Source organism: Papaver somniferum, chromosome 9 (genome assembly GCF_003573695.1).
Source record: "Papaver somniferum cultivar HN1 chromosome 9, ASM357369v1, whole genome shotgun sequence".
In the NCBI taxonomy this organism is placed as follows: Eukaryota; Viridiplantae; Streptophyta; class Magnoliopsida; order Ranunculales; family Papaveraceae; genus Papaver; species Papaver somniferum.
Window position 1 is genome coordinate 4,655,724 of NC_039366.1, and position 21,857 is coordinate 4,677,580.

Here is a 21,857-nt window from a genome sequence, read left to right on the forward strand (position 1 = left end):
TTTTTTTTTTTTTTTTTTTTTTTTTGAAAAGAAAATAAAATTTGGTTTTTGAATGGGAGCAAGCCCACTGTTTGTTTTGCGTTTGCTTTGGCTCTGCTTGGTTGAAAACTTTTGGTGGAACTGAGTCCAAAATCTCGGCCTAGAATTTGAGTACTCGGCCCACTAACGAGTTCAACTAGCGTGATCGGTTACAAGCTCAGCTGGGTTTAAAAACCCAGAATACAAATTACCAGTCCAAATTAAACAAGCTCACAAAAATTAAATACAAGCCCACAAATTAAACAAACAAACCCACAAATAAATTATTACAAACCCAACAGAAAATAAGAGAAGCCCAAAAATTGGCTTTAATATTACAAGCCCACAATTAAAAAAATTGGAAGCCCACAATTCGGGTTCTCTTAAATGGGTTACCTTTTAAGCACAGCCCAGCTGCTCTGATATTGTTGCAAAAACCCAGTTGGGTTTTGGTTCTTTTCCTTGGTGGCGTCCCAGCAGAGGAAAAACAGGTTCAGAACAGCAGGTCCAACAGCAAATGAAGTGAAGCAGATGCAGATGCAAATGCTATGCAGTGAAATGCAAAATAGCCAAGAAAACAACAAGAAAAACACAGCACCAATCCCCGGCAACGGCGCCAAAAACTTGGTTGACCCGGAGGAGTGTGAAAATTCAGCGCAATGAAACGCGGGCCTACAGTAATACCGCAAGTGCACGGTCGTCGGTTATAGCTCGTGCAAGTACGGGGTCGATCCACAGAGATTGGGAGTGTTTTGTAGTGTTTAGCTATTTGGGCTCTAAATTGCTATTGGGCTCTAAATTGCTATTGGGCCTTGAAATGGACTATGGTCTTAAGGTTGAGAACATGAAAATAAGGTCTATTGGTCTCAAAACCTTATGTTGAGCTTATGAACTCTTAGCCTAACCCAAGAAGTAAATGGGGCTTAATGGGTTTGTTTTTAACAATGAAATGAACTGAGCTTGGGCTCAGTTGGTCTTGAGGTGCACTAGGCTTTGGGCCTTTGAATGATGAACTGGGCTGTGAGCCTTAATGAACTGGGCTTCAGTTTGTACAAACAATGGACAGTGGGCTTCAACTTTTGGTTCAAACCTGGGCTTGGTCTTTTGGATTGCTGTGAGCCAAGCTCAGTTGCAGCAGCAGCAGGACTTAGGCCTTAACCAGCTGCAGCAACAGCAGCTGCAGCAACAGCAGCAACAGTGGAAGGAAAGCAGCAGGCCAAGGGGAAGACAAGGCAGCAGAACAAGGCAAGAGGAAGAAAACAGAGATGGCAGTGAAGCAAATACAATGCAATAAATAAAATGTAAAGAAGCAAAGACAATGGAGAAAATTAAACAAGACAATGACTAAACAGCAAAGAACTAAACAACAACAATGGAAGTGAACCAAGGCCTAAGCCAAGGGCAGTGAAGATGAGAAGCTAACAGTGATGACAATGCAAGGCCAAGGCAGTGGTTCTAGGCATACAAATGGAATGGAAAGGGAATTAGCTTGCTATGAGCACTAATTTCTCCCATTGCTCAATCAAAACAATGCATCCTAAGCATACAAATGGAATGGAAAGAGAATTAGCTTGCTATGAGCACTAATTTCTCCCATTGCTCAATCAAAACAATGCTTCAAAGCTCTAACCTAACATTCCATCACTTCTTGACAGTGAATTAAAACAACAGTTGAGCTAAACATGGCATAACACATCAAAACATAACAGGAATTAAACATGCATTAACATTAAGATTAACATGGAATTAACATCAAAACAAACACACAACAGTAAAATAAAATTGAAATAACAATTGCTACTAAACCTAACAAAAATTGAAACATGCACAAACATTAAACATCAAAACAGGAACTGAAACAAGACAGAATTTTAACATGCAATAAACTGAAATTGAAGCAGGAATTGAAATTGAAAATTAAATTGAAACAGAAACCCTAAATTGATTTTGAAATTAAAAACAGAAATTAAAACTAAGGTATCCCATATTAGGGGGTTTCTCGGCTAACCCAAGCACACCCTTCATCCTCTACACCATGAGCTATTTATACTTCAAAAGCCCCAATAATTTACAAACCCTAAAATTAAAATTAGGTATTTTCAATTCCGAAATTGCTCACCAAATCCGCTGAATTGGTGGTGACCCATGCCTCTTCTCTTCTCTCTCGATCCTTCTCTGCCCTCAATTTCAATCTATAGCCTCATCTATTTCATCAACTCTTCACGCCTAGGGTTCCAGCGAGAAAGAGGGGTGATGGGCTGATGTAATAGATGGCTAGAGAGTAGGGGGATGATGATGATTGAGACAGAGGAGTTGGTGGTAGAGAAGGTGGTGGTGATGGAACTGGTGCGGCAAGAAGGTGGTGGTACGGGTGAGGGAGGTTGCTGTGAAGAAGAAAGGAGAAGAGAGGAAATCGAGTGAGAGAAAAGTGTGATCGGTTAGGGTAGATAGGGTTTGGTGTTCCGGTGTTGAGCGGCTTCATCAAATTTTGATGTTCTGCGATGCTTAGCCGTGGGGTGTGGAGATGAAGATTGATCTAACGGATAAAAGTGAAGATGCTGGCAGCGACCGTTGGATGCAGATATACAACGAAACTAACGGTGCCAGATGGAGTTAGGTGTTGTAGTGTTAAGCGGAAGTATCTGGATTTGATGCGCAGGCCTAGAAGCGATCGTTGGATTCAACTACAACCTAATCTGAAGGCTTGGAATTTATGCGCTGTGGTGTTTGGCAGAGACTTCAGATTTTGATGATCTATGAATGAGCGACCGTAGGATGATGAGTTGGATCCAATCTGACGGCTGATAATGGAGGCGGTTTTGGTTATAGAAAATGGGTTTGGTTAAGGGTTTTGGGCCTTGGGTATGCCAAGCCCATATCTTCTTTAAGAACAATTCTTCCTTCTTGAGCCCATTCCTAGCTTTTTGGACGTGCGCTCCATTCTTTGCGGCTTCCTTGCGTAATTTCTTCCGGCTTTTCACCACTCTTCAGCTCTTTTCCGCTCCGCAAGTTATCCAGACTTTATTTATTACCTAAAAATGCAAAATTAAGTAAGAAAAATATTTATTCTTGAAAACAATGAAAATACAGAATATGGGATAAAATGTAGAATTACTGCACAAAAGATGAGTTAAATGCCAACAAAAAGGGATAAATATATACATTATTTGGCACTCATCAATTAGAATTTACTTGGTTGTTATGCTCAACACTACAGGAGAAGCTCAATAAGGCCCAAGATGAAATCAAAGAAAAACAGGATGCAGGTCTTCCAGTAGAAGAACTTTGTGCAATGATTAAAGATTTTGGGGCAGATTCTAGAGGACGGGTTCGTTCTTATGGTCATATATCTCATATGCAAATCAATTTTTCTGCTCCAGCGCGTCACAAGGTAAATGAACTGAAAGCGAAGGAGGGTGGTCTTGGTGGGATGGTGGAATAAATAGGTGGCAAGGTGTGTGTTTTGATTGATGGCTTTGTGAAATTGTGTGGTGTAGTGGATGAAATTAAATCTGCAATGCCAGTATCAGTTAGCTTGAACGTGCCCAACACCTCAAGAGATGTAGCCTCGCATACTCAATGCGGGCTGCTGCTTCACCTCAAACAGGTTCACATGCTGCAACAAATTCACCTGTTGGGAATACTGTATCACAAGCTGCGACAAGTTCACCTGATGGGAATTCTGCATCACCAGCTTCATCAAGACTACGTGGTGGACCACTTTGTTCGTTAATGAACTTCGAGAATGAAGTAGTTGCAACTGGTGAGCTCTGTACTGGTGCTTTCGCAAATCAGTGTCACGGAGATCCTATACCTATACATCTTTCCAAGGTATGTATCGATGATATTCTCATGCCAGATGCAGTTACTGCGAAAGCTAACAAGTATGCAGCAACCTTCAGAGATGTCGGAATTGGAGGATATGTGTTTCATCCAAAGATGTGCCTCTCAAACAAAGACGCACAGTCCCTTACTTTTTGAGTTAATCGATCTCAACCTTTTTGAGCATCACGTAATATCTGCCTTGACTTATAAGGATCTTTTTGTTATACTTGCGCAGTTCAGACTTTTGTATGTATGCTGACTGATGCGCATACTCCTAGGATCTTTATTTTTTATTTTTTTGGTAATTCACACTTTTGTACGTATGCTAACTGATGTGCATACTCTTATGCAACTGTGCATAGAAAGAGCTTTATCTGAAGCAACTTTTTTTGGTCCAATGTAACTTTTTCCTATATATGTGAACACAAACCGGCTTATGAATGGATATTTTCTTTCAGTTCATCATTTATTTTGGATATATATGTAGGTGGTCTTTGTTATGTTATATGTAAATGCACATGGACTTCACACAAGGTCAGTTGAAGTAGTAGTAGCCAGTCGGGGAAATATCAATCCCTGGTAAGTACTTCACTTGGTTATACTTAAACTATTAAGTTTAAATTTGTGGATTTGACACTCAGTTTATACTTGCGAGGTATTGCGCTGGTGGGAATTGGACTGCAGTGGGGAAGAAGTGGGAGAGTAGTTCACGGGTAAGAAGCTGCTTGAGCAGTAACATCTATATGATAAGATGCTTGAATTTATAAGATGTCCCTGGTTTTGTTTATGTGTCTGAGTTTATATAAGTTGCTCTGTCTGACAAAGATCAAAGTTGAAGTGCAGGGGAAGTATGGAACTGTGGAGTTGGTGCTATGAGATGGATCGAGGATATGAAGGATAAGGAAATGGTGGTTCTGCTGAGAAGGGTCTAGAAGCAGGCATTGCCTAGCCTACAGTTATGAGATAATGAACTCCCCTGAAAGGTATGCAACTAACACTTGTTTGTTGGGAGAAAATAGTCTTCGCTAGTATTAGTTCTGAATTTTATGTCCAAAATTTCCTTGTGACTGAGCTTGTGGATTCTTTTTTGTATCCAGGGCCTGCCACCTTGCAAAGAGTGCTTTTAAAGAAGTTATAACAAAGATGGATAGTTGAGTGAAGAATCTGATAAAGGCAGTACTTGGATTATGCAACTATTGAGGGATAAAGATGAAATTGCCAAGTGTAAGTGGCCTTCACTTTTTGCACTAGGAATTCATTGCAATCTTGCATCTCCTTCTTATATTTTCTAATTTTGAATTTTGTTGCTGGGAATATCGTGTTGCAGTTGTGTATGTTTGACTTACTTGAGGCTACCTACAGCAGTTAGAGTATACGAGTGCTATTTACTTGTCATAATAATGTTGCCTATTGTATTTTGCAGGATTGCCTACATCGAGTTTTCTTATGCTCAAGCTTTCAACAAAGCAAACCTGCAAAGGATATAATCAACTAGATGTTGTTATTTGAATGATGCTCTATTTCATCAAAAAGAGTGGAGAACAAAGGATCTTCAAGATTTGTAAGTTCCATGTATTCAAGTTTGTATTTGTTCCCTTAGAAATTTGGAACCTTCCATGTATTACTTGAGAAATTTGATACTTAACAAAAAAAAAAAGTTTGGTACATAGAGAAATTTCAGTTCTTTTGTTGTATGAACCTGAGATGAATAAAATGAATGTGATTATGACTTGAATGAATGTTATTTTGCTTAGATTGAAGAAATTGTTGTTGTTATGAATGTATTGAAAGGTGTATGCAGGGTATTGAATTTAGAATTCCGGCTTATTTCCGGCAAAAAAATTACTGCCGGTCAGCCTTGACCATGTCAAGGTTGACTGACAGTAATTCTTTTGCCGTTACAACCTGCAACGTAGTAACGGCTCTAAGTTGTTACAACATGCCACGTAGAACGACCTGCAAGCGTTACGACAGTTGTGTTACAAATAAAATTCGTAACGGCTCTTAACGCTCACACCTATTACGAGGGCCGTTACAACCCAAATTCGTAACGGCCGCAAAGCAATTACGAAATTTGTAATACCCTCTTTTGCACAAGCGGTAGCCGTTACAACCTGTTTTAGTAACGGCTCACTACCGTTACGGATCCCAGAATTTGATGTAGTGCGTAGACAAATTTTACAGCAGCGACTTCCTTATTGAGATTTAGAAAAAGGGATAACACTACTTATTTTACCCATCTAATTTAACTTACACAACAACTTCATATAAATGGAATTATGTATGTCTACCTAGAGGTCCTCAACATAAAAGAGCTGAGATTATACTCTTTGCACTGCATTATCAACAAAGAGAGGCAATGATTTTATATGACAAACTTTTTATATGTATGATTTTGTTGCACTGCGCATTGCAAAGCTAATATCAACGAAAACATGTAAGGTTTTTTCCTTCGCCTATTCGAATAATTGTGCCATCTGTGGGAATTGAACCCACTATTACATAGTTGAGAACCATGTGCTCTACCATTTGAGCTAAGATAGCAAATACCCTTTCCTAAATTGAGATGCAGCACATGTAAGACACATATGACTAATGACATAAAGAGAAAAAAGTAGAAAACTTACCTTCATCTTACTTATAAGACGCAAACAGTCATCTTTACAACCAAATTCATGAGCAACCTTCCACCTTTGACAAAGTAAGGTGTAAAGCTCTTGAAAGTTGATTGACCGCCATTGAGGAACCTCGTAGCCAAGCAAATGTAAACAATATGGTCCTCTGTCTAGTCCAAATAAGTAGAAACACCTTAACAAAAGATATATTTGTATTACAAATCCTTTAAAGTGAGCCAAATCACAGGAGGAGACAATAAAAAAATAAAACAAAACCCTTGCAGGAGACGTGTAAAAGAAGGGCATTGGGTAAAGCTAGCTATACAGAATACACTGACCAAAGGGTTCAATTAAAGGCATACAACACACACATTTGCAATCTAGAGGGTGGACAATGATCTTACGGACCATAAATTCAATAGAAACTATGAAAATTAGAATATAAGTTTTATATATAATTCCAGGTAGACAAACTTTTCTACATAAAAATTAGAATTATAATTTAAGTTCATGTACACAATTATGCATACAGATAATGTTGTTCAAACTACAAATAATTGCAACTGTGTTTTTCGCATCATATGTCATTTTTAGTTCTGAAATTACAACTGAATTTTTCAATTATAACTTATAAGCCACCACCCACCACCTATGATACCTTAGAGATAAGGTGTTCTGGTGGACTAACCTAGGTGTATGGACTTAACTTGACTAATCCATGGAGCCATGAGGCTGCATTAGTAATAATCCCTATCATCTCTCTTCAATTTGGTTTTCTAATGGGTGGTTTATGCAGGGCAAATTGTTGACAAGAAACTGAAAGAGAGAACAAATGAGTTTGTGGCAAGGGGTTTAGTGAGAACGGAAGAATGCAAAGAGAAAATTGGGGGAGCTGACGATGTTTTTGTTGCGGATATTAGAGATGCTGAGAGCATTGTTCCTGCAATTCAAGGAGTTGATGCCCTTGTTATTCTAACTAGTGCTGTGCCCAAAATGAAATCCGGGTTTGATCCTACTAAAGGTGGAAGACCTGAGTTCTTTTTTGAAGATGGAGCTAATCCTGAACAGGTAATCTGTATCTGTTTCGTCGAATGTAAATCTTGTTGTGGAAATAGTTACCGAATGTTTGTTACTAACATAAGGTGTCTGTAGGTTGATTGGATTGGGCAGAAGAATCAAATAGATGCTGGTAAGACTCATTGTTTCTTGGATTCTTTATTTATGTTTTTGCTGGAGATTTAAAAATATTTCGAACTTTGTTTAATTAGTTCAATCCTCTGTGCAGCAAAAGCAGCGGGAGTGAAGCAGATTGTTTTGATTGTGGAACCAACCTCAATCATCCGTTGAACAGCATTGGAAACGGAAACATATTGGTGATTATTTGGGAGTTCGAGAGAGAGAAACATGAGAGTTTCACGGGTTTATTTACTTAGTTTGATGGGATTTACTGCAATGCAGGTGTGGAAGAGGAAGGCGGAGCAATATCTGGCCGACTCTGGTATACCATACACAATTATTAGGTAAAACCCATCTCTGCCTGCTTTTACTTGTTGTGCTGATACTGTTGGTTCAGTACAATGTTTCTTGTTCGGAATTACAATTCATGCACATAAATAATTATGGTTCAACTGCACAAGATTATGCTCTCTTCTTCGGATGCCAAAATTTGGAACCCCAAAAGAGAAGTGATTCTCATAGATGATCTAACCATGTTCATATAGAATATATTGTCGTTTATGTCGCTAGTTAGATACATATTTGCCAGAAAAATATTTATATTACTCATTTACCTTCCATTTGATGTGTACTCTGACTGAAACAGAGGTGGAGGCTTACAAGATAAAGGTGGGGGGTGTGAGAGAGCTTGTTGTTGGCAAAGATGATGAGATTCTCGAGACTGACATAAGGACTATTGCTAGAGCCGATGTTGCAGAAGTCTGCATTCAGGTATGTTTATCCCAATGTTCTGTTGGTACCCATGAACTATCAGACATGGCAGAAGATAAATTATCTGACATGCTTCTGTTATGTTTGTGTTTTCCTGAACAGGCATTGCTGTTGGAAGAGGCTAAGCTTAAAGCATTGGATCTCGCTTCAAAACCAGAAGGGACTGGCGAGCCAACAAAAGATTTCAAGACTCTCTTTTCTCAAATCTCTACACGATTCTGAGATTCCATATGCGTTATGCCACTGGCTATTAGTAAGAGAGAAACTAGTATTCTTTTTCCCCATTAGAAAACCAATGAGAGGCCATGAATAACGATGACAGTGTATTTTACATTTTGTGTTCCGTCCAACGTTGTTTGAATTATCATGCCTAGTTAGGCTGAAGCATAATCGCGTGATGTCTTCATTCAAATGCGGGGAAGAATAAGATGGGGATGGCAATACCCTTCTCTCATTCCCCTCTGCCAGTTTCTAGTCCTACTGGTGGAGTTTGCAGCAAATCATGGTTTCTAGTTCATCGTGCTTGTGAGTTCTTGGGAAAGGCTTGTAATCTAACATATGACCTGTCAACTCGAATCAGGGATCAAATTGTTCCCAAGTTTTGCTACTAAGTTTCATTTGTTCTGATAAGTTTATCACGGGAAGTTAACCAAATATATCATAGATGCTAATCATGCAAGATCTATATGAAAATTAAACAAATAACCAAAACCAATCATCCAAGAAAGAGAAAAAGAAACAAAATAAAGAAAGAAGAAATCCTAGGTCCTTGTCGTGGACAAGACGATTGCACTTAGCACGTGCAATAAGCCTTTAAACCCTTCGGCAACCCTAGGGGACGAGTGTAGTCTCGTGAGGGTTTACTAAGGATATACCCACAAAATCCATTCAAAACCAATCATCCAAGAAAAAGAAAAAAAAAACGACGGATATACCCACAAAATCCGCTGGCATGTTTTGATTTTAACCCTTGAACCGCACAGCACAAAGCGGGGAACTTCTTCGGAACTCGCTTATTTTCTTAGTTACCTCAAGTTCTGATATTGGATCTGGTTCAAGTTCTTGAGGAAAAGCGAGAATCATGTCTTCTAATATGGGTGAATTACTTAGGATAAGCTTTAACATGTCGAGATCGTTCTGGTCACCATATAAGCTGTTGATTGTGAAAGACTTGAGTTGTGCAAATTGATGGTGGGTTGCCCTTTGTTGAACCCAAACCCGAGAGTCTTCTTCATCGGCACCGAGGAACGGTAACTGAATCAAGAAGAGAATATTAGAATCTTGCAGCTAATACTAATAATTAGGAACTAATACTAATTTAGTAGTGAAATGTACTTATACTTGCCTGGTGCAAAACCATAGAGCTGAGATTAGGCGCATCCAAGAGCAACAGCAAAAGTGCTTCCTGTGCAAAGTGTTTAAAGTCGGATGTCACCTCGAATCTGGCGAGGTTTGGAAATTTTGGCACGTCACGGGCTGAATATGATAAGGCCTCAAGGGTTGGGCCTGAAATAGTAAGAACCGTTACGTTGGAAAGCACTCGCCAGAGGTTCCATATCTGTTGACGCTTAGAATCCGATGGAACTGCATCGATGGCTCGGAGACGAACATTTGCTCGGTTGAGTGACCCGAAATTGGACAAATCATACGCGTCTGCAGCATCACCCCTGTAACCCAAGCAAACAAGGTTGGGAGCATGGATCATTATGCCACTACTAGTAACGAGGCGAGGGGTATGAAACACCAAGGTCTCTAAATGGGGACTCGATATTCTAATTCGGTTATCAACATCCCATCCCAACCATGTACATTTTGTCATAACGAGCACTCTGAGTTGTGGAGAAGTTGAAATTAATCTCCCGGTCAATGCAACATGAGCAAAAATTAGTCTGGTAAGATCAAGAAGCTCAAGGTTGGGAAGCGATGCATCTTCCGGAAATTCGACCAACGATGAAGTTCCGAATTTCAACCTCAAATGGGTCAATGTGTCCGATCTGAATAGGAAGGATAGTAAAAACGGGTCGGCACTCCAGATTCACCTGTTCAAGTCTATGATGGACTAGAGCAGCAACACATTGTTCAACTCTCCAGAGATCACATTTATCATCATCGGCCCCTAGTGAAAAATGAGTTATGTTGTTCGCCGGGCCAACTTGTTGCAAAACCAACCTTCGGTGCAAAATATCCAGTAACAGATCGGCTTCTTCTATAAGAGCATCCACATCATCCTCGTTGTTACCACTACGCCATTCCAAGAAGTCGAGTCTAGGACAATTTGCCCAAACAGAGTTCCACCTTTTGGATAGCACAGCTGCATCTTTGTTGTTAAGAAAGGATAATATGTGATGCAGTATATCATCATGTAATTCACTGATCAAATCGGGTTCCCTGGGTTTTATTTTTACTCTAAATTTCTTCACTGGGGGTTCCATGGTTTTGCAGCGATGGAAAATGATGAGGATGTGAAAATTATTTTTGTTGCAGAGATGATTATAAAGGTATACATTGATTCGAATATAGAAGTGGTAGCTATATGGAATGCTTTCCTAATTCAATTCAGGGTGCAGCTTCTAATTCTAAGACTACCCGTGTTTCTAAAACTCAGACTTTCCTAAACTCAACTTCTAGGAGTTTTCATGCGGGTGATTTCTTTTGTGGGTCTTGATTGATTTTCTTGCTGGTTTTGATCCCAATTAAAATTCTGGTTTTCATTTGTTTCATGGATTATGCTCGTTGCATGTTTGTTGAAATGTCTATACGAAAACGGTTAGGATTTTCATTTGCTTTTAGCTTTAGGTAGCTACCAGTATCAAGTGCTGCTGTATGTGATTGCTTATTCTTGTCAAATTGGGTCTTCAAGTTTTGGCCCTTCCATGGAATTGGTGGAAGAACTTAGAGCAAGCCAAGCAGGTGATCTCGGTTTCTTCAGAAACATATTATATTCATCTTGTCACGCTACTTTTTGTGATAATGTGATTTTTACCTTTTCAGTGGAGTCTCTGGAGCTTACTTTCACATTTGTATTGCACATTGATGTTTTGTTGCGGATATTAGGGATTCTCAGAGTATTCTACCAAGGAGCTGCTTATTCTTACTAGTGTCCAGTGATGTGCCTTTGGGAGTTGGAGGTCATAATACTTAAAGGTATCTTTGGGAGCGAAACGTCAGGGATGCTGAGAGTATTGTACGTACCTGCAAGTCAAGGAGCTGATGCTCTTCTTATTCTTACTAGTGCTGTGCCCAAAATCTCTATTTGTTCCGTCGAATCTTTCTATGAATGAAATGTCTCCACGAAAACTAGTGTTTCATTGGTTAGGATATTTTGACATTTCCTTGAACATATAGCTCGTTAGTGGCCAATCACCAATGTTATGCTTGAATTATTTGGATTTTCAGATCTTGAAGGTTTTTCTGAGAGCAACATTCTCCTATGAAATTGGTGGAAGAACTTAGAGCAAAGAGCGCGGTCAAGCAGGTGATCTCGGTGCCTTTAGCTAGGACAGAGCTTCTTTACAGCATAGCAGCTTGTACGTATGGGGAATTTATCATGGCATAAGACAAAGAAATTTGGAGGAGCTGACAATGTTTTCGCAGCGGATATTAGAGATGCTGAGAGGATGTACCTGCAATTCAAAGAGATGATGCTCTTTTAGTTCTTACTAGTGCTGTGCCCAAAATGAAACCTGGGTTTGATCCTACTAGTTATAACTGGGGAAGACCTGAGTTCCTTTTCTGAAGACGGGGCCATTCCTGAACAGGTAATTGCAATTTGTTCTCTTAAATTTCTTTCGTATTGAAGATATAAATGGCGCTTGTAGGTTGATTGGATCGAGCAGAAGAATCAAATAGATGCTGGTAAGACTCGTTCTTTGTTATCCTCTTACTTTTTGTTTGTTCTCGAGACTTAAAAGTGCTCTGATCTTTTTGAAAATCAATTGAATCTCCGGTGCAGCCAAAGCTGGAGGAGTGATGCAGATTGTTTTGGTTTGGTCTATGGGTGCAACAAACCTCAATCATCCCTTGAACAGCATTGAATACGGAAACATATTGGTGATACTTCATTGCTGATTATTTTCCCTTGCAGTCGGAGGTCATAATACTACAAGGTGTCTTTGGGAGCGAAACGTCAAGGTTTGACGGGGTTGTTTACTTTGTATGATCAGACTTATTGCAATGCCGGTATGGAAGAGGAACACGGAGCAATACCTGGCTGACTTTGGTATACCAACACACAATTATTAGGTGAAACCTGTCTCTGCCTACTTTTATTAGTTGAGCCTTTTAAAACATGCTGATACTGTAGGTTCAATACAAAGTTTCTTATTCGGTATTACCACTCACGTAATTTGGATTATGCGCAACATTCCCATCTTCAAAATGCAAATTTGGATTTTTTTTTTTTTTGTTAAGTCCAAAATTTGGAAGCTTAAAAGAGAAACATAATTGCCAGAGAAAATTTTGTATTACTCTTTTGCCTTCAATTTGATGCGTATTACTCTCTGACTGAAAAAGAGCTGGAGGCTACAAGACAGAGATGGGGATGTGAGAGAGTTTGTTGTTGGCCTGGATGATGAGTTTCTTGAGACTGGCATAAGGATATTTGCTAGGACCGATGTTGCAAGACTCTGCATTCTGCTACGTTCATCCCAACGTTATGATACAACTGATCATTCTTTCACTCCATGGTCATGTCTTGTATAGCAACAATATGCTTCTGTTATTTTGGTGTTTTCCAAACAGGCATTGCAGTTTGAAGAAGCTAAGCTTAAGCTCAAGCATTGAATTTTGATTGATACCTTGCCAGGGTTTTTGCACCCTCTATCCTCCAAACCTGGCTCCGCCCTGACTATCTAGCAGCCATACATTCTAGTAGAGTGATCCCTGAAATTCAAAACAAATAGAAGACTTAAATTTATAGTCTCGTCTGTTAATTTCCATTTTGCTTTCTGATAAGAGTGATGCAAATTGACAGCTGTAATGCAAGCATACTTGACGGGAATTGCCTGACAGGGATGGTAAAAAAAACATACTGTCTGTTATTATCTAGACAAAAGTGAGACTGAGACAGCCCAAAATGCAACAGTAAATCAAAATTTTACATGATTTATTTTAGGAGGGTTTGTTTTTAATTGGAATTGAAATTTTTGTGTTTGTTTTTGTGGATTTATGTCAGATGCAGGTCTCATAGTGTTCTTGCTCCGTTAAAGCGTTTGGAAACTTCGCTTCAGGTGATTCAATTTCCCTTACGATTCTGAATCTGAGATTGTTAAATGAATTCATTCGTTGATTCAAATTTGTGAATTTGATGGTACCAATTTGAAATCAATGTCGTGCAAATTAGGTCTAAATAATTGATCTAGTGAATACATATATTGGAATTAGCATTACAAAGATCAGTGTCACTAACTACTTAAATTCCCCCAAATTGACAATACATGTCTACCAAATTACCAATCGTAGATAGGAGGAAACATAGATAATTAAGACCCCAAGGTTTAAGATGCATGTGGTGAACATAGCAGTGACAGATTCTGTATTATCAAGACCCCAATCAAATGTTGGTGAGATCATTTATTTTGCTGTTCCATATTAGTCATCTTTATTGTTGGTGGTTTGGTAGTGGTACCTCAATCAAATGTTGAGTATGCTTGTCACGTTTATAATAATATATTGAAGCTCTACGATACATCCATACAGCCCTGAAGATTGGAGATTTGCTGCGAAGCAATTTTTGAAAAGATATCCCAAGGAGTTTCTGGTGCATTGTGCGTATTGTTTTCTTAGTCTTCCAACCTCCTTATTTGTTCTTTTAAGATATCCAACTTCTTCGAATGCATATGATCCCGATGTTTGGGCACCACCGAATCGAGGAGATAATGGAAATAGAACTAGAAAGAAAGCTGCTGATTCTAGCAAATCCAAAGAGTGAATCAGCGGTAAGTTATACAGTTAATTGCATTGCTTTGTACTGGTTTTATGTCATTGTTCAAAATTCTCTTAAACTATACTAAAGTAAAGATTTGTGTGTACATTTATCAATTTTTAACGCGTTGGACCTTTTCTGAGTTTCTTAAGCAAAGTGGTTGTTGATTTTAACTTCTTATTACTGGTTTCAGCAAAGTGTTGATTTCAAAAACTGATGAGGAGTGGTAGTGCAAAATAAATTTAGGTTACAAACTTATTCCGCGTACACACATTATAGACCGCCCTTCAGAATCAGCTAGCTATTGGCTCTTCATTCCTACTTTCCATATCAGTCACATATCTCATGTGTAGATATGAATCAACAATTGCTTTGCTTTAGCTCAGTCTTCTCCTCGGTCCTGGTGCCATTATAATGCCCAACATTTGGTCCTCTGGACTGTAGTCATTCTCAAACTATATTCTCAGACCGTTGAATCTGAAGAGAAGAAGAGGCCAGAGTATGAAGGACCTGATCCTGAATTGGCGGCGATGCTTGAGAGAGATGTCTTGGAGACCAGCCCTGGAGTTACATGGGATGATGTTGCTGGAATTAAAGACGCCAAAAGACTTTTGGAGGAATCTGTTGTTCTTCCTCTATGGATGCCAGAGTATTTCCAGGTATGCTGGATCAATCAAAATTGAACTAGAAGATTCTGTAACCTTTTATTTGGTGTAATTTTTTTTTTTAAGGATTTCTGTTTCTTCTAAGTTTTCTAAATATCTTGAAGTATTATTAGCTGGTAAATTCTTAGTCCAAGATATTTGTAGGGAGTTTAGTTAATCAAGTCAAAATTTCAGAGCAATAACCATTAAACTTTTATGTTTCTAGGGAATTAGAAGGCCATGGAAAGGTGTGCTTATGTTTGGTCCGCCTGGTACTGGGAGGACACAGTCTTGGCTAAGGCAGTTGCAACAGAGTGCGGCACAACATTTTTCAATGTTTCCTCTGCTACTTTAGCTTCAAAATGTAGTGGGCAGAGTGAACGTACGGTTCGGAGATGTTTTGATCTGGCCAGATCTTACGCACCAAGCACAATCTTCATTGACGAGATTGATTCTCTTTGCAATTCCAGAGGGTAGACTATTTGTATCTTTACTTACCAGCCAGTTATTTGTTGGATTTTGCAGATTTGTACGAACATGTATTCACACAAAGTTCATTTGTGTGCCTGTATTTTGTTCAGGGCGTCAGGGGAGCATGAATCTTCGAGAAGGGTGAAGTCGGAACTTCTTGTACAGGTAGATGGAAGTCAATGCAAGCACTCCTGGCGATGATGGTGCACGCAAAATAGTGATGGTCTTGGCATTGCCTGACAGGGATGGTAAAAAAAATATACTGTCTGTTTTTATCTAGACAAAGTGTGACTGAGACACCCCGAAATGCAACAGTAAATCAAAATTTTCCCCTGCACTAGTGTAGCAGTTACCAAATCGATAGTAAATCAAATGTTCGAATCCAAAAATATTATATACCTGAGACTGAGAGACATCGAAGGGTCAGATTCAAATTTTACCAGACGCTAAAAGAAAAAAGAGAAAAAAAAACGGTCCGCGAGTTATAACCCCAAAGATGTCGCCATCCTTCCACAAAAAATCCATCAAAACAAAAGTAACACAAAAACCCATCAAAACAAAATTAACACAAAAACCCCAAATTCAAATGTTGGTTTCATCAAATTTTATGATGAAATCAATATAAAATGTGATGAAACCAACATTCAAATTTGGTGGTTTTGTATCAATTTTTAAAAATTGGGAGTTTTTGTACCAATTTTGTTTACGATTAAGTTTTAATGAATCCCAACATTTGAGTGGGATTTTTGTACCACAAATTTGGTCACTTTGGGTTTTTACAACTAGTTTTTTTAAAAAAAAAAGGAAAGAGGACGGTACCCGTATCTAGAATGGAAAATTTCTTGTTTGGTCCTAGACCCATATAGTTATTTATAGTAGGGTCCAACCGGATTTTTTTTTTATCCGGAGGTCCAAAATTAATTAAAACATGGAAATGTCCATAATGCCCATTACTACCAAACGTGTGTGTCTACACTGCTTACAAATTTGAGTACATATCTGGTACACTGCTTAAAAATTCGAGTACATATTTGCTACACTGTTTACAAATTCGAGTACATATCTGTCGCACTGCTTAGAAATCTGAGTACATATCTGTCGTACTGCTTACAAATCCGATTATATATCTGAATGCTTACAAATTCGAGTACATATTTGCTGCACTGCTTCCAGGTAGAGTACAAATCTGTAAGAATCAATGATAAATAAATTAGAAAACGTCATATATGTACTGATAGGTAATACACAAAAGAAAACTGAAAAACAATTGATAATAACAATTTATGAGTCTTGTGACTCTATAGATTATCATTTCCACATAGTGACTAAGGGTGAAAAAAACAGTTGTGTATCAGGTGGTGTCTGTCTGTAGCATGAAGCAAGAAATGGGTATTCCAGTGAGACAGCAATATCGCACAGCAGCAGGTAGTCAGGAAACTTGTGGTAGAAAAAAGAATTGTTCTGCCTCAGAGGTCTACATGATTTTGGGAGAACGATAAAGCTTTCAAAAAATAGTATTAGTTAACAAAATCACATTATCTAACTGTAAATATTAGGCTAACCTTTTACTTATCCGCATGCCCATGAGCCTACATTAGGCCATTTGGCATTTAAGAAACTACACAGGGTGAGGTCTATCTATCCAGTTGAGGATAACAGTTCCAGAGCAGTAAACAACATCGAGAAGATGCACCAAGCTACTATTCTATTTATTTTGGTATGTATGACAAAAGCAACAAAATCCGAGCAACATACATGTTCCAGGTGCACCTCTGCCTGCTAATTTTTCTTCTAATGAGGATGTGGATGAAGGGCATGAAGTAATTTATATAGCTGAGATGCATCCACTGGTGATCCAAAGTTGAGTAACGCAGAAAGGGTTCCCACCTTCACCTGTCCGTGATAGATAAGATACAAATTGTATCATGAATCTTAAAAAGAAATACAGAAAAGAGGAAGACCATATAAGAGGAAGAGCACATACACATGAATCAAAATCCCCTTCAATTCTTCACCAAGTGGAGCACCAGCAATGAGTAAGATACAGTCATGCAATTTCAATTTAACTCCTTCAATTCTCATCTCTCTAAAGATACCCAGAGCTTCTAATGCATTTCAAGAACACTTATTCATCAAACACTTCACAACATCACTAACAAATATAAAATTCAAATACTACACATATGAATCAAAGAAGGTCTATAAACAAATCTAAGCAAAACCCAACTGTGTACATTCTTTTCATCAACTATATCCCCACAAACTTTTAAAACAGCAAGAGAAGTATAAAATTTAGGACGAACTCTGGACAGTGATGTTTATCAACAATTGATAATAACAAAAGAAAACTGAAAAACAAACCATAAAAGTATCAGATCTACTAATGAAATAAACACAAAACATGATTGTTTATTTAGATCTGAACTTGTTCCATCAAAATCCATCAGTATATCATATACGTACCGATGATTAATACACAAAAACAACTTAAAAGCATATCAAAAACAACCAAAATGAAACTAAAATCAGTTGCATGTGAAAATCAAGTAATGAATCTCTAAAAACCAGAATCGAAACACTTTTTTTCTTCAATATTCCATATATATACTTCTAGATCGAAGAAGAAAAATATCAAAAACTACAAAAATAACAAAATTAAAGCATAATTTTTCAGTACATCATATATGTACTGCTGATTCATAATCTAAACTTCAGCTGCATGTGAAAAACTAGTAACGAATCTATGAAAAAAATAGAATGGAAACCGAAAATCATTGTTAATATACATACCTGGAAACACAAACAATCTTCTCGTCGTAAATCATAACGATGCATCTTCTTCTTCTTCTCAAAAATAAACTAAGTTTCTATCAGTACGGGATATACGTACTGTTGATTCATATACAAAAAAGAACTGAAACACGTCTAAAACATCTAAAATGGAAGTGGCATAATCGAATCTAGCAACGAAATGAACAAAAAATGTGATTATTCATCTAGATCTAATATATAGTCGACAAATCAACCATGGAGATCGAACATAATCAAGCACAACAATGGTTAGATCGCCAAAACCTTAAAAGAAACATTACAATGGAAAATCTTCATCATCTTATTTTGTAGAAACGAGAAAGAACAAAAACAAATCTTCATCTTCATCTGCAACAATGGTGAGAGGAAAGAGAAGAAGAAAATGAATATGAAATGTGAAAAATATTTCTCATGCTTTTAACATATTAAATAGGAAAGGTTATTTGTGGTATTTTCATATTACGTATACCTGATCTCACACGTGTGCAGGACCTGGGCTAAAAAAATTTGGTCCATTTTCATGTTTTCTTTTAATTATGGACCTCTGATTACTGGGCTTTAATGGATGGACCTGCCACTAACTAAGAACACTATAATGGTATCTGGATTCTAAATACGGAATTTCTAGAAATATATATACGTATAATAAAGCATATAAATTGACATCTAAATCTCTCTCTCGATTTTCGCCTGGACTCCAAAGAAAAATTATCTCACTCTGTCTATCTCATAAGGTAAGCCCTGATTCATCCATCTTATCTAATTATAATACTAAATTATTTGGGTATTTATATATATATATATATAGATCGATTTCAATGACGAAGGATTTTTCTGATGTGCAATTTTGTATTGAATTTTAGGGTTGTTGTTGTTTGATTAGATATTGTGTATTCCAAATTTCTGATTTATGTTTTGAGATTTTCTAAATTGCCTAGTTCCTAGATCGCAAAATTAATTAATTTTTGTTTGCAGTTCTCATCATTCATTCTCTATTGCATAGTCCTTTTTGCCATTTGGTTAAACATTGAATTTCTTGTCCTCAATAATCAGGTTTGCACTGCTGATGTTGTTGTACATGTACCTAATGAATTAATTAGTAATGTTTCTGGTGGGTTGACGATAACATTGAACAAAATTCTTAATTTAATTTTGTTTATGTTGTTGATTTAATTTAATTTGATTGAACATGTACCTAGTGAATTATTTGCTAATTAGCAATAACATGTATTTATGCAGAAGATTGCAGGGACTGCCATGGATAACAGAGATCACAAACATCTCAAGGGAATCAACACGGATATGATTAGTCAATTCCCAGACCCAATTATTCATCACATTCTATCTTTCCTCGAAACCAAATTTGTGGTTCGCACAAGTATTTTATCTAAAAGATGGTGGTATATCTGGACCACAATGCCTGCATATGATTTTTTACTACAAGGTCATCAAGAGTTCGAAGCCAAGACATTGGAGATCTTTGTAGACAAAATTCTGTCGGGTCGCAAACCTTTATTTAGTATAACAAAATTCGCACTAAGGTCCGATGAAAAGCATTTTGATGCATCAAAAGTTTATCAGTGGATTTCAAATCTAGTTAGGTGTAACATTGAAGAGCTCAACCTCGCCTTGTCTGACGATCAACCCATTAACCTTCCGATCTCTCTTTTTACTTGTAAATCGCTTTTGGAGTTGAGATTACAGCTAAATATTTCTCTTATTGATCTTCCAAAAGCCATCTCCATTCCGAAACTCAAGCTTCTTCACCTTTCCAATATAAGCTTACATAAGTCATTGGCTGAGCAGCTCATTCTGAACGCCCCACTCCTGGAAGAATTGGTTTTGAGCAAATGTTTGTGGTCAGATTGGAATGAGAGTACCTTAAACATTTCAGGTCCTGCATTAAAATTCTTCCGTTTCCATGATCCTGTAACTCATGTTGGTGTGCGCGGTTTCTATGATCCCGTAACTCATGACGGTGTGCGCAATGGCATTGTCAAAATTCATGCACCAAATCTAAGGCACCTCACTTGCACTGGAAATATTGCCAAGGACTATATTCTGTCTAGCTTTCCTTCACTAGACGATGCAGAGGTTTGTTTCAAATTCAACTTCAACTTCAAACGTAATTTTCTTAACACAAGGGGTGCTGAAATAGGCCCTGCTGCAAGTAAGCTTGTTGGAGCACTTTCTAATGTAAGGTCTTTAACAATTTCCGGTGAAACTCTTGAGGTAATCCTAAGCTCGGTTATTAATCTTTAATTGTTATTCTTTGTCAACCGTACTGTGTTTTTGCTATATTAATATATCGTTTACTATAAGGGGGTTTGTGTTGTTGATGGTTTTCAGGCTCTCTCTTTTGCAAATGATCTGCCTACATTTCAAAATCTAACCCATTTGACGGTGACGTCGAAGTTTAGATCTTTGGCTGACAAAGTCCTACTTAAGTTGTTCCAAAGCGCGCCTAATCTGGAGTCGCTTGTTTTGCCGGTATGCTAATCACTCAAATCAGTTCTCTTCCCAAGAGAGCCTCTTCAGTATTTGTCTTAATTAACTTATTTTGACATCTTTTTATAATATAGGGGTTACCAACGAACGAACGCGAATTCACACAAGGTGTATTTTGGAGCTTAAGTGTAGCAATTGGGTGTCCATTTGCACGGCTCAAGTCAGTCCATTTCAAGGAGTTTTCATGGCACCCCAGGAATATGGAATTCTTAAAACTAGTTTTGAAGAATGCAAAAGTTCTTGAAAAGGTATCTTTAGGAAATGAGACACCACCGTTATCAAGCATACCTGCAAGAATCGAACTAATGGAGAAACTTATTGTTCCAAAGAAGGTGAAATCTCATAAGAAGGTGAAGGCGATGACTCTGTTTGAGTGGTATCTCATAGGAACACAAACCCCCTAAGTTTGATTTAACTGCAGCTGCATTTCGAACAAGGCATGGTTTGGTTTCCTAAAGTTTCTCGATTTGTTAATTTGGGATACTACTTATGAGGTTAATACTCAAATCATCTTCTGGACATGAGAAAATTTAGTTGTTTACATTATGTGGTTGGAATATTATTATTATTATTATTTTCTTGGAGCAGCAGTATGCCTAGCACTTCCAAGAAATTATGGTGTGGGACATGATATGGTACCCTTTCCCGCCGGACTTGATGTCTCGCATTTGTCTCATTTCTTTCTCAATTGTGCTTAATGCTAGAATTAACCTGTGCATAAAAAAGAGCTCAGTTTGCAAGTCATTCTTTGATTAGCATGTAGAAAAATCTGAAGTCATTATATGTAAGGCTAGATAGAGCCTTCTATACTTACTCGAGTGTGTATCTATGTTGTTTGTTAAAGGCGACCGGATGTGTATAGTTTTAGGATTTCTTGTGTGACGAGTGATCTTATAGTTCTTAAAATGTACGAAAGAGAATTGGAGGAGGTCATAGTTCTTAAAATGTACGAAAGAGAATTGGAGGAGGTCATAGATAGGCTCATTGTAGAATGTGACTGAAAGATTACAAGAGCTGCTATTGCCATCCCTTGGTCTGCGGTTAACCAGGTAAATGGCTGGCTCTGGATCCCTAAGTATATACACACATCCAGTA

The 21,857-nt window shown here is 37.9% G+C and overlaps 2 protein-coding genes, 1 long non-coding RNA gene, 1 other non-coding gene and 1 pseudogene across 15 annotated transcripts; 3 read left to right on the top strand and 2 right to left on the bottom strand.

Annotated features, from left to right (window-relative positions):
- The first annotated feature begins 3,597 nt into the window (after window positions 1–3,597).
- Window positions 3,598–8,639, top strand: LOC113311196 (annotated as a pseudogene).
- On the bottom strand, window positions 6,315–6,387 carry TRNAE-CUC. The gene has a single exon. It is a non-coding gene; the product is annotated as a tRNA-Glu (tRNA).
- Window positions 8,640–9,368: 729 nt separating the features above from the next.
- On the bottom strand, window positions 9,369–10,224 carry LOC113311198 (putative F-box/LRR-repeat protein At3g59160). The gene is made up of 2 exons (XM_026560043.1): window positions 9,751–10,224; window positions 9,369–9,659 (listed from the first exon to the last, which is right to left on the bottom strand). The coding sequence occupies exons 1-2, from the start codon at window positions 10,222–10,224 to the stop codon at window positions 9,369–9,371; spliced, it is 765 nt and encodes a 254-aa protein (XP_026415828.1).
- A 322-nt stretch (window positions 10,225–10,546) lies between these two features.
- LOC113308224 lies at window positions 10,547–15,692 on the top strand. 7 transcript variants are annotated; one of them, XR_003339602.1, is made up of 10 exons: window positions 10,547–11,315; window positions 11,397–11,589; window positions 11,802–12,260; window positions 12,358–12,455; window positions 12,569–12,647; window positions 13,579–13,633; window positions 14,103–14,341; window positions 14,522–14,987; window positions 15,199–15,445; window positions 15,554–15,692. It is a non-coding gene; the product is annotated as an uncharacterized LOC113308224 (long non-coding RNA). The 7 variants fall into 7 exon arrangements; XR_003339598.1 differs by having other exon boundaries at window positions 10,547–10,903; window positions 11,196–11,315; window positions 12,358–12,647; XR_003339597.1 differs by having other exon boundaries at window positions 12,358–12,647.
- A 3,203-nt stretch (window positions 15,693–18,895) lies between these two features.
- Window positions 18,896–21,638, top strand: LOC113313932 (F-box/LRR-repeat protein At4g14103-like). Of its 6 annotated transcripts, XM_026562703.1 has the most exons (5): window positions 18,928–18,988; window positions 19,308–19,365; window positions 19,494–20,486; window positions 20,604–20,744; window positions 20,837–21,638. In XM_026562703.1, exons 2-5 carry the CDS (start codon window positions 19,357–19,359, stop codon window positions 21,164–21,166), a joined length of 1,473 nt encoding a protein of 490 aa, XP_026418488.1. In that variant the 5' UTR covers window positions 18,928–18,988; window positions 19,308–19,356; the 3' UTR covers window positions 21,167–21,638. The 6 variants fall into 6 exon arrangements, with proteins under 6 accessions (XP_026418491.1, XP_026418488.1, XP_026418493.1 ...); XM_026562706.1 differs by lacking the exon at window positions 19,308–19,365 and having other exon boundaries at window positions 18,896–18,988; XM_026562708.1 differs by lacking the exon at window positions 19,308–19,365 and having other exon boundaries at window positions 18,939–18,988; window positions 19,497–20,486.
- Window positions 21,639–21,857: the final 219 nt, after the last annotated feature.

Bases quoted from the DNA above. Each gene is read 5' to 3' on its own strand.
- LOC113313932 (XM_026562703.1), top strand. The intron at 20,487-20,603 runs GTAATCCTAAGC...GATGGTTTTCAG, and splicing joins TTTCCGGTGAAACTCTTGAG to GCTCTCTCTTTTGCAAATGA. The intron at 20,745-20,836 runs GTATGCTAATCA...TTTATAATATAG, and splicing joins TGGAGTCGCTTGTTTTGCCG to GGGTTACCAACGAACGAACG.
- LOC113311198 (XM_026560043.1), bottom strand. From the start codon at position 10,224: ATGACAAAATGTACATGGTTGGGATGGGATGTTGATAACCGAATTAGA. The intron at 9,660-9,750 runs GCAAGTATAAGT...TTCTTGATTCAG, and splicing joins GCTCTATGGTTTTGCACCAG to TTACCGTTCCTCGGTGCCGA.